This window comes from Alternaria hordeiaustralica, assembly GCF_023758085.1.
Source record: "Alternaria hordeiaustralica strain BMP 2776 chromosome Unknown scaffold_3, whole genome shotgun sequence".
NCBI classification, from domain to species: domain Eukaryota; kingdom Fungi; phylum Ascomycota; class Dothideomycetes; order Pleosporales; family Pleosporaceae; genus Alternaria; species Alternaria hordeiaustralica.
In genome coordinates, this window is record NW_026056775.1 from 719,248 (window position 1) to 731,451 (window position 12,204).

Below are 12,204 nucleotides of genomic sequence, written 5' to 3' on the forward strand. Positions count from 1 at the left end.
GCACTGCAGCGTCGATAAGACAACACCGTTTAGCAGGGCCACAGGACACACACGCCGCAGGTACCCGAGCATGACCGTACAGTGCGCTCCTGGGCACTAATGGTGGTTACGGTTCGTGTTGCGTTCTGTAGAAAATCTTAGATATTATCAAGAGTTTAATCTAGCTAGGAGTATACATTGTGTTCGAAACTGTCTAGTTGTCAAGCGATCATAGCGTGTATGCAGCAAACAGGACACAGATTCCAGCAATTCCTGGTGCTGATGTGTGTGCAATCCACTGATAGCAACAACAAGGAACGCAAACCACGACCTAGACCTTCCCTCTCCCATTCGACACTCCGCTTCGGGCGTACGGAAACAGGGCCGTTCAAACAAACTTTCCAGAGGCGTTTATGCATGTCAGAACTCCAGATCGTGCGTTTCCTGTAATATACACTGCAGAATCTCATCGAAATCGAAAGGAAGCACATCATCCATCTCATTTGCATTGCGTCGTACGGAATAACTATAAGTTGTGTGACCACCAACACGCTGTTCGTTTGCATTCATCCAAAACCTTCCTGTTTCGCATCACCAGTGCCAGAATAGCCGAATGAGCCGGAAAAGAGAACGCCAAACGCCAAATTGAACTCCGAGAAAAAAACTGGAAAGGTGTAACATTATTGTGGATGGGCTGGAAGACGCGAGGAAGTAAGGAAATGCAAATGGTTCATGCAGCATCGGGAAAGGGAGACGGATGAGAATAATGGGTGCCCGCTCAGGACCAGACACCTTCTAGAGCACCGGGATGCACATCCAGTCGGGAGAGATGCAACGGCCCGAAGCCGCGCCTGCTTGCGTATAAGCCGGGCCAGCTATATCACGCAGGAAGCATTCGGACATGTATGCACGGCACGGTACGTCTCTCCCCGCCACTGGGCACACGGCAAGCAGGCTATAAAGTACGCCCCGCATGGCAGCACAGCAACTACTGCAGACCCCTCGTGTCTTCTGCAGCGCTTCTGCGACGGTTTGTACAGGATGAGGAGGGGAGGGGCCGGTGCGAGCGATCGATCCTCGTGGGAACACGACGTTGTAGGCTAAAAGCCTGCAGCACTAGCTTTCCTGTATTCCTGAAAGTTGCTAGCGATGGTTGGGTCTTCTTGGCTGCGCAGCTCTTCCTCCCAGCGCTCTTCTTCTTGCGCGTGGGCGGCTTCGAAGGCGGCGGATTGGCCGCGGTGGAAGTACAGGGGTGCGCGTTTGAGGAGGGCGACGTCTTGCGTGACGAGGATGTGCTTGACGCTTGAGCCTGGGGGATTTGTTAGTCAGCTCAATCTATTGTCGAGGCAGGAGGTAAGCTTACCGGGTGTCTCATATTTGGCTTGCAAGAGAAGCTGGTCCACGACGTGTCGTAGCCCGCGGGCGCCTGTGCCCATCCTACTTGCTTTGCGTGCGATTTCGCGAAGCGCGCCGTTTGTGAAGCGTAGCTCGATGTTCCTGAGGTACGATTTGTGCTCTTCTTGTCTTATCAGGCTGTCTTTGGGCTCGGTGAGAACGCGGACAAGAGCTTCTTCGTCCAGAGCTGCTACTGCGCAGACCGTGGGTATGCGGCCTATGAGTTCGGGTATCATGCCAAACTTCTGCAAATCTGCTGGTTGCACATGGTCAAGTACATTAACCTTCTCTTCCCGTTGAACCTGTCTAACACCAAATGGGTTCGGGACCTCGTTCTTGGGCGGTACGAAGAAAGGGGAGTCTTTCTTGAAGGACTCAGCTTCCACACCTGTCAGCATAACACCATCGGCGGCGGCATGTGCGTTCGATGACCGTATCGAGGCCCCGAAACCCATACTGCCCTTGGACTTCCTGTCCAAGATGATCTTGTGTAGGCTCGAAAAGGCGCCAGTGCAAATGAAGAGTATGTTGTCAGTTCGGATGTTGAAGACCTCGCCTTTGTTTCCGCCAGGCCCAGGAGGCTGAGGACCACCAGGCATTCCACCGGGCCTGTTCGCACTCTTCTCCGGTTTGGCTTGCACCTGTACGGTTGTGCCCTCGATGATCTTCAGCAGCGCCTGCTGAACACCTTCGCCGCCGACATCCTTGCCGTATGACATCTTGGACCCTGCGATCTTGTCGATCTCGTCCAGAACAATAATGCCATGCTCGGTTGCGTCGATGTCATAGTTCGCGGCTGAGAAGAGACGAGCAACGCACGACTCGACGTCGTCCCCAATGTATCCTGCCTGTGTAAAGGTAGTGCAGTCCGACATGGAGATGGGTAGACCCAGCGTCTTGGCCAGTGTCTTGCACATCAACGTCTTTCCCACACCAGTAGGTCCAAGTATGAGCACATTAGACTTTTCTATCTGCAGCTGGTGCTCGCTGGTATCGAGTAAGGAGTCGGGGTCTGAGGAGGTGGACGAGGCTGGTTTGTAGGCAGGTGCTTCGCCGTAGGGTAGAGGGTCACTGTGACTGTGCAGTTCTACGGTGGACTGCTGGCCGGGGAACTCGTCTGCTCTGCTGCTCAGCGCCCGCATCATAAGAGGATGACGGTTGAAGTCGTCGATGATTGGATCAATATGAGATTTGGGGCTACCTTCTACAGGATGTCTGTACACGGATGCTCGCCTCTGAGCCTGCGCCTCGAGTCTAGCCTGCTCATGGTGCTGTCTCTTGATCTCTTGGATGCGGAGATGGTGCTCGTGGACAGCCACGCTCAAGACTATCTTTGCGCGATCCTGATCAACGACGAATTGATCGAGGTGCTGTCGCAGCACTTTGGGCGTGATGTGGCCTGCGCCCACATTGCTGGTGTTGCCCAGTGGACCGCGCGTGGGCTGGTCAGGCTCATAGAAAGACGAGAAGCCCTGGCCGCTGAAGTCGGAACGATTGAATCTAGACGATTTGCGCGTGTGCGACTGGGACAAGGGCGCGCGACGCGAGATGCTATAGAGGGCGAGGTAGGACGCGCGGGCCTGGGGCGAGACGGCAGCGGGAAGCGCGCTCCGGATCGTCTTGGACAGCAGCATCGTGGGAGAGGAGGCGCAGGGAAATCACACTACAAACTCAAAGACATCGAGGGCATCACGGGGGCTTTAATACAAAGTCGCGATGGCGCCGGCTGCGCTCGAGGCTTGGAAGTAACCGTGGTTGAGCCGCCGTGAGCTCCCCACGTTAGGCCAGAGATGCGGGGGAAGCTCTGTCCCCACGGTTCCCGATGCCGATAAGGGCCTTTGCCGCCGACGCGTGACCAGCGTGCTACTATCAGGTAGTCTACAACACCATGTAGTCGGCAAAGCGCCTCAGGGTCCGCTTCAATGGCATTTTAGACGCGGATGCCGGTTCCTGGCTCCGAATGAATTGTAGCGCAAATCCTTCCGACAGCACCCCAGCAGAGATACGCTGTTGGGACGTGGCGCGGGCGCGATGCCCGTTACAGCGTGCTCGGAGCTATGACGTTGATTGTTGGGTTGGCAACAACTTTTGGTTGAGCGCTGCCCTCAGCAATCGGGTTAGAGACCCCGCAAATTCGTGATCGTCTCTGCAATTCATCTGGCGGCCTGTCGCTGTGAAACCTGCATCCTCCCGCTGCCATATACTCTGGTAGCAAACCTCACAGCTCCTCCCACCTACCATCCCACACCATGGAGCTCAACAAGGCTTCCGCAAACTCGGCCCTGAGCGACGCCCCGGGGCAGGTCCCCAACGATGGCACTGGTACATATTGATGCCCAAATTATCTTATCAATTGACTGACCAATTCGTCCAGGCATCATTCAGATGGATGGCTACCTTGAGCCCTTCAAGGACGCGCTGAAGAGCCGCTTCTCCAAAGCTCAGAAGTGGATCAAGACCATTGACGAGACTGAGGGCGGTCTCGAGAAGTTCTCGCGGGCAAGCATCCCAACCGCCTTGGCAAGAGCGGTGTAGCTAACAGCGCCCAGGGTTACGAGAAGTTCGGCTTCAATGTCCAGTCCAACGGCGACGTCGTCTACCGCGAGTGGGCCCCGAATGCCCTGCGCGCCTACCTCATTGGTGATTTCAATGGCTGGGACCGCGATGCGACGCCCATGACCAAGAACGATTTCGGCGTCTTCGAGGTGACGATCCCTGGCCAGAACGGTCAGCCCACTATTCCCCACGACTCCAAGATCAAGGTCTCTTTCGTCGTCCCCAACGACCATGCGCGCCAGGAGCGCCTCCCCGCCTGGATCACCCGAGTGACCCAAGACCTCAACGTCTCCCCCGTATACGATGCCCGCTTCTGGAACCCTCCCCAGAAGTACGTCTGGAAGAACCAGCGGCCGCCCAAGCCCCAGAGCGCACGTATCTACGAAGCCCACGTTGGCATCTCCTCCCCCGAGCCCAAGGTAGCGACCTACAAGGAGTTCACCCGTGACATCCTCCCTCGCATCAAGCACCTGGGATACAACACTATACAATTGATGGCCGTCATGGAGCATGCGTACTACGCCAGTTTCGGATACCAGATCAACAGCTTCTTCGCTGCGAGCAGCCGCTACGGCTTTCCAGACGACCTGAAGGAGCTCATTGATACTGCGCACGGAATGGGCATTACCGTCTTGCTGGACATGGTGCACAGTCACGCATCTAAGAACGTGCTTGACGGTCTCAACATGTTCGACGGCAGTGACCACCTCTACTTCCACGAGGGCGCCAAGGGACGACACGAGCTGTGGGACAGCAGGCTGTTCAACTACGGTTCCCATGAGGTCATGCGCTTCTTGCTCAGCAACCTGCGCTTCTGGATGGAGGAGTACCGCTTCGACGGGTTCCGATTCGACGGAGTTACCAGCATGCTATACACCCACCACGGCATTGGAACGTGAGTATTTATCCGCTTCTAATGCTAGCAAAGACTAACGCACCCAGGGGCTTCTCGGGTGGTTACCACGAATACTTCGGTCCTTCGGTCGATGAGGAGGCAGTCGTGTACCTCATGATTGCCAACGAGTTACTGCACACACTCTACCCCGACTCCATCACAATTGCCGAAGACGTTTCCGGTATGCCTGGTCTTTGCGTGTCGCTCTCGTTAGGCGGAATAGGATTCGACTACCGATTAGCCATGGCTGTACCCGACCTCTACATCAAGTGGTTGAAGGAGAAGCAGGACATTGACTGGGACATGGGCGCACTCGTCTTCACTTTGACAAACCGAAGGCACGGCGAGAAGACCATTGCCTACGCGGAGAGTCACGATCAAGCGTATGTTAATATCCGGAGTTTAACCCTCAATACTGACATATCCTAGGCTGGTTGGAGACAAGACTCTGCTCTTCTGGCTTTGCGACGCGCAAATGTACACCAATATGTCGGTTCTTTCAGAGCTCACCCCTGTCATCAACCGCGGTTTGTCGCTGCATAAGCTGATCCGACTGATCACACACGGTTTGGGAGGTGAGGGCTATTTGAACTTTGAGGGTAACGAGTTTGGTCACCCTGAGTGGCTCGACTTCCCTCGCCAAGGCAACAACAACAGCTTCCACTACGCCCGCCGCCAATTCAACCTCCCAGATGACGAGCTCCTCCGCTACAGGTTCCTCAACGAGTTCGACAGCAAGATGCAGTGGACCGAGGAGAAGTACGGATGGCTCCACTCGCCTCAGGCCTACGTCAGCCTCAAGCACGAGGGTGACAAGGTCATCGTATTTGAGCGCGCTGGACTGCTGTGGATCTTCAACTTCCATCCCCAGGAGAGCTTCACCGACTACCGTGTTGGTGTTGAGCAGGAGGGCACTTACCGTATCGTTCTGAGTACCGACAGCAAGGCGTTCGGTGGCCATGGTAACGTAGACGAGACAACCAGGTTCTTCACCACACCATTTGCCTGGAACGAGAGGAAGAACTTCCTGCAGGTGTACATTCCTAGCAGGACTGCTATTGTAAGTGAACCCTCATTTGGATGTATTGTGACCACATGCTAATCATATTCACAGGTACTGGCGCTCGAGAGCACTTTGTAAGAAGTATGACCGATGTCTAAGAGGCATGGTGATGGATGTTAAATTGAAGGGTCAATATACCCAGCGAAATGATCGTGCCGCATAGTATGAATAGCGATTTGTGTCTCGATAGATTAATAGAAGACATCTGCCGATCAACTACGCCCTTTTTTTCTTCTAACATGATCCAAATTTATGTTACAGCTTCAAAAAGATGAGCATATAAGCCGTTGGGTATCATTAAACATGTGTCCAAGTTTGGTATAGCCCTCTACAAGTACCAAAAAGGTCGTGAAATAGGAGTTAATGCAACATATCCTCGACCGATGGGAAGCTTGAAGTTCTAGCTGCAAGTGACGCTTAAAGTACACTTCATCTTGCCGGTGCTTCGCGTATCAACAAACACCTTAGCGAATAACTCCACGCTGTATTTTGACGAAAGGGTAAGTTTGGAGAAATCAACGTAGATGATGTGACTTTCCTATATATTTCATTTAATTAAACTATTCCTCATGTAACAAAGACCTGCGAGCTCTACCTGGGTGATTAGCGTTTGTACGTCATGAAAATGTCGGGTATCTCATCGAAGTATTGTTATGTTTTTGCCCATGGGTCGAGTCCAGCTTGACACCAACCTTTTTGCCATGCAGAGTTCTTCTTTTTGCTGGTAGCGTTTGTGGTCGTCCTAGCTTAGTTGTGTCACTGTAAGTGAAGGTGAAAGTGAAGGTGACTCAGAGATGGCCTATTAATCACGATCAGTGTCAAGCCTTGTACTATCTAATCATGAATTAGTAAAATCAGATGAATACTCTATGATTCTTGCTGTGTCTGATTGCTATCGTGCGGTGCGTGGTATATATAGGCTTCTTCCAAGTCATCTCCCGTATCTTTCCTTTCATCGCCAAATATAGGCGATGTGGATCTAGATACCGCCAGGGCAACGGCTGCTAAGGGTGCGACCTGCACATGTGGGGGGTTATACGGTCACTATTGCGGATTCGCGAAGTCTTCGAGGACAACCCAATACATCTCATCAATCTGATTGTAGGCTAGTCTGGTCGATAGTCGCCGCCGCGCTGCCCTACCACCCGACTGACACCGCGCAACTATCAAACACCTCACCGGCCCCGTACCGCACTCCAAGTTCTTCGCTTGGCCACCAGAGTAGAACAAGCAACGAACCCTTTGCGCAAAAGAATGAAGAGGAGATAGGAGGAGAGGGAAATAGAAGAAGGGAACTGGCATCTCACCATGTGCAAAGGGTTGGCTTCTCGCCAGCACGATCAAGGCATCACGCGAGAGGGTAGGCATCTCACCAGCACGATCAAGGCATCTCGCCAGCACAATCAGGGTATCTCGCCAGCACAATCAGGGTATCTCGCCATGTGTAAAGGGGAACCACTTACCATCGGTGAAAGAAGGCATCTCGCTTCACTCTTCGTCGTCATCGTCGTCCTCTTCGTCTCTGCCGACTTCCTCTTGCGATTGACAGGGCCCTTTTTTTGTTTGATCTTCGGTGCGTCCATGTCTTAACGGGCCCGCCACCTAGCCTGGTTCATGTTGCAGAGATACTCTTCCACCTTGCCCATTCAACCTCTTCTCTTCTCGGTGCATGTGACATCTGTGGTTCGATGTCGTCAAGTACACTTATCGGGCTTCGGTATATTTCCCTTGGTCTTCCCATCGTGCTTTCGCTTCGGCGCGTCATGGGCTGACCTTGAGGAAGGCAGCCTTCGTGCGACCGGAAGACGAACATGTATCTCGCTATCACAATGGAAAGTGTAGAAGAAGAGCACTTACAACCTATGAAGCCTAGTATTTCGAAATCCTACCCAACACGCAAAATCTACTTTGAAGTATACGTTGTGTGTTGCAGTCATAACGTTGTAAGACAGGATGTAATGTAGACGCCCAGGGTATGTGTCCAGAGCACGGGAAGTATTCAGCTTCTCCGTTTACAAATCGACCACGAGCCTCGTTCCGCCGGTGTTGTCATATAGGATGCTCCAAAGACCCGCATCTGGAAGTGATTATGGTGGTTACATTATCGTGCATTGCAGCATACATCAGCGTCTCGACTGGGCTACAGTTGCTGACAGTAGAGCCTGGAGGTACTCACAGTTAGAACCATGCCGTCGCGGTAACTTCTCGTACTGGTTTGGGGACTACGAGCAAGCTTTTACTACCATTAGTACGACAACCGCTTCATCGATGTACTGTGCGATGCGAGGGATACATATTTGAGATCATGGTTGTTGATCTCCAGAATTGGCGACCGAGAGGAAAGACAATGCCAAGGACAAGCGTACCCAGAGAGATAAGGAGCTGGGTGACTAGATAGTATCTTGTGGAAGCTTCATCGTCCTTGTTGGCATACCGTTCTGTGGCAAGTTCTTGAGTTGGCGACGATTGTTCGAATTTCCCGATAGTTGAAACGGCGAAACATCTCATTCGGGAGGACCTAGTTGTACGGGGTATGAGCCTTGGAAATTGTGAGTCGCTCCTCGGCGACGGGCCATCACGATGAGTACCAAGGTAGAGTGTGTGAGTCGACTGTTGCGAGTATGTATCCCGATACGCATCCTCGTTATGATCTGAGTTCACGGAACAGTCGTGGGACTTGGCCTCAGGCCGCAGCCTGAGTTGTAGTCTACTGTGTAGATGGGTTGAGAGAATCTTTTGCGCACACCATGACCTTGTGTACCATCATTTCGCTTTGCGCGGTCTGATTCCGAGGCGGCTGCTGAGGACGGTTGTTCAATCGGAGCGAATCGGAAGGCGGGCTGACGTCGTGACAACGACTAAGAAGGCGTGCATGTGGAAGTAAGTTGCGATGCTCGGAGGATAAGAGCGACCACACTCGAAGTGTAAGAATAGAATCGCAACGTGCTTTGGAAGATGTGGGAAAATCGATCCTGGGGTTGTCTCGTTGCCGGATGCTAACCGCGTGGGCACTAGCCGCGCACGGATCTTTTGGCACGCCGCCTTCCTTTCGAGCTGTGAGAAGCTCTTTCCTCATCAACCCACCCTCTCTCCACTCACCAATCCGTCTACCACATATCTCACAATGCTGAAGAGGTAAGCCAAACGCCCAATGAGTTCAATTGACGATGAATTGAGATGGACTGACGCCGTTTTCGACAGTGGGATCCAGCAGGCGCTCCGCGCTTCCATGCGCAGGCCGGCCATCCGCCGCAGCGCATTTTCGCCCATGAAGAAGAGCTTCGCCCCAGCTATGTCCACACGCTTCGCCAGCACCGATGCTACAAAGGACGGCAAGATTCACCAAGTGATCGGCGCTATAGTGGATGAAAGTTTGCCCAATTCCTTTAAGAAAAGTTTTCTGGTTGATAGTGGTGGAGTTTTGACTTCGCCATCAGTGATCGCATCCACACAATAGCGACTAACAGCCATTGCAGGTCAAGTTCGACACCGAGCAGCTCCCTGCTATTCTCAACGCTGTCACAACCCAGAACGGTGACCAGAAGCTCATCCTCGAAGTCGCTGTAAGGACGCCAAGAACCGAAGAAGTGGGAACAGCATCACTGATTCAGCACAGCAACATTTGGGTGAGAACGTCGTCCGCTGCATTGCCATGGACGGTACCGAGGGTCTCGTCCGAGGTTCCAAGGCCACCGACACCGGTGCTCCCATCAAGATCCCCGTTGGTCACGGTACCCTTGGTCGTATCATGAACGTCACTGGTGACCCCATTGACGAGCGTGGTCCCATCAAGGCCACCAAGTACGCCCCCATTCACGCCGACCCCCCGGAGTTCACCGAGCAGTCCACCTCCGCTGAGGTCCTCGTCACCGGTATCAAGGTTGTCGACCTGTTGGCTCCTTACGCTCGTGGTGGAAAGATTGGTCTCTTCGGAGGTGCCGGTGTCGGAAAGACTGTCTTCATTCAGGAGTTGATCGTAAGGACACGGAATGTTTGCAGGCTGAGCGCTGGCTAACAATGGGCAGAACAACATCGCCAAGGCCCACGGTGGTTTCTCCGTCTTCACTGGTGTCGGTGAGCGTACCCGTGAGGGTAACGATCTGTACCACGAGATGCAGGAGACTTCCGTCATTCAGCTTGACGGTGACTCCAAGGTCGCCCTTGTCTTCGGTCAGATGAACGAGCCCCCGGGTGCCCGTGCCCGTGTCGCCCTTACTGGTCTCACCGTCGCTGAGGTAAGTTCTTGACAACCGACCGTCGCTCATACGACAAAATTGCTAACGAAAGCAGTACTTTAGGGACGAAGAGGGCCAGGACGTCCTGCTCTTCATCGACAATATCTTCCGCTTCACACGTTGGTTCACCCCCTTCACTCCCCCAGCGAGTCACACACTAACAACTTTTCAGAGGCCGGTTCCGAGGTGTCTGCTCTTCTCGGTCGTATCCCCTCTGCCGTCGGTTACCAGCCCACCCTCGCCATCGACATGGGTGTCATGCAGGAGCGTATTACCACCACCACCAAGGGATCCATTACCTCCGTCCAGGCCGTCTACGTGCCCGCTGACGATTTGACTGACCCTGCTCCCGCCACCACCTTCGCCCATTTGGACGCCACCACTGTCTTGTCCCGTGGTATCTCCGAGTTGGGTATCTACCCCGCCGTCGACCCTCTTGACTCCAAGTCCCGCATGTTGGACCCCCGTGTCATCGGTCAGGACCACTACGACACCGCCACCCGCGTCCAGCAGATTCTCCAGGAGTACAAGTCGCTCCAGGATATCATTGCCATTCTCGGTATGGACGAGTTGTCGGAAGCTGACAAGCTTACCGTCGAGCGTGCCCGTAAGATCCAGCGTTTCCTGAGCCAGCCTTTCGCTGTCGCCCAGGTCTTCACTGGTATTGAGGGCAAGCTTGTCGACCTCAAGGACACCATCCGCTCATTCAAGGCTATCTTGACTGGTGAGGGTGACGACCTTCCCGAGGGTGAGTTTCCCGCACATTCGTTCTCGCCGCGCTTGACTGACATTTCTAGGTGCTTTCTACATGGTCGGTGACTTCGAGTCAGCCCGCGCCAAGGGAGAGAAGATTCTTGCCGAGCTCGAGAAGTCATAGACGGACTTTCGTGGTGGGTGAAGAGTCGGCCAGAGTGTCTAGGGCAAATCGCTGGTAGTCTCACTTTGTACAAAAGATATACCTCCGAAACTGTGGGACTTTAGCGGGTGTCATGATGCGTGGCTTTCTGTAGCTTATCTTGCATGAAGAGACCGCTTTTTCTTGTTCGAATTATCTCGATTCTGATGTGCACGTGATTCTGACGAGAAGCAAGTGGCCTATAGTCTCTTAGCATGCTTCTCACCAGATTAGTTCCATACCAAACGACTGGGCCTCAGATCAGGAATGCATGGTCTCATCCTCCACACTCTAAAAGTATTGCTATACCGTGCCACTGGCTACAACTCATTCGAGCTCATCCCAGGATATGTTGCAGGCTGGAGGGAAGCAGCAAGCGGAATCTCAGGATGCCGAGGTCGCAGCCCAGATTGTAGAATACATATACACCAGAGCACTCTATAGTAGAACTCAACAGGTACCCTGCAGTCTACATTCGTGTTAAAAACGCAGTTTGGTAGATTCCTGATGCAATGTAGACTACTGGTTTATTTGCCCCTACCGTCCACTGTAAGAATGAGCTCCATGGTTCGCTTGAATGGGCGAGAGGTGTCATAGAGCATATACACTGCAGGTAGCTGCCGGTTATAGTACATTGGAACACGAGCGATAAATAGCGTAAGGTCACCTGCAAAATCGAGACTTGCAAAACGATCAAGTCCGTAAGATTACGTGAATTCACGTCATCGATAGTATACTATGTAATACGCCATCAGAACACAATTGCCTCCTTTGTCTCATGAGCCCTGGGCCTGCAAGGGCATGCCGTTTTGCAGTCCTGCTTGAACGTATCCATAGGTGCACCTACCGCACGCAAGGAAGAAAGTGAACAGGTGCCGTGCAGGCTACGTTGATGTGAAGATCAAAGTTATGAGTACTTTCAAGGTAATGTATACTTCCAGGCAGCTTACTTTTAGCAGGTGTTTGATGTTTTGCTTAAATAGGGTGCACCGATAATTCCCACAATGGATGAACGCTGCAGTCTATCTTTACTAAATCAGATGAAGCCCTAGGGAGCTAAAGTCAGTGTTCACCCATGACTTGCAACTATCCATTGGAGAGCTAGAAGCTCATAAGCAAGCTTGTGACTTCAAAGTAAGCACGGCCGCGGTTTTTACACTTCTTCAACAAATATGCTATCACAAAG

General features: G+C 52.9%; 2 protein-coding genes across 2 annotated transcripts; both read left to right on the plus strand.

Annotated features, from left to right (window-relative positions):
• Positions 1–3,623: 3,623 nt before the first annotated feature.
• On the plus strand, positions 3,624–5,966 carry J4E84_002406 (uncharacterized protein; the record flags this gene model as incomplete). Its single annotated transcript, XM_049385031.1, has 6 exons — positions 3,624–3,696; positions 3,749–3,873; positions 3,924–4,825; positions 4,873–5,208; positions 5,255–5,885; positions 5,940–5,966. The coding sequence occupies 6 exons, from the start codon at positions 3,624–3,626 to the stop codon at positions 5,964–5,966; spliced, it is 2,094 nt and encodes a 697-aa protein (XP_049247054.1).
• Positions 5,967–9,039: 3,073 nt separating this feature from the next.
• ATP2 (atp2, beta subunit of the F1 sector of mitochondrial F1F0 ATP synthase) lies at positions 9,040–11,000 on the plus strand (the record flags this gene model as incomplete). The annotated part of the gene is made up of 7 exons (XM_049385032.1): positions 9,040–9,291; positions 9,365–9,451; positions 9,505–9,864; positions 9,914–10,123; positions 10,179–10,242; positions 10,296–10,871; positions 10,921–11,000. 7 exons carry the CDS (start codon positions 9,040–9,042, stop codon positions 10,998–11,000), a joined length of 1,629 nt encoding a protein of 542 aa, XP_049247055.1.
• Positions 11,001–12,204: the final 1,204 nt, after the last annotated feature.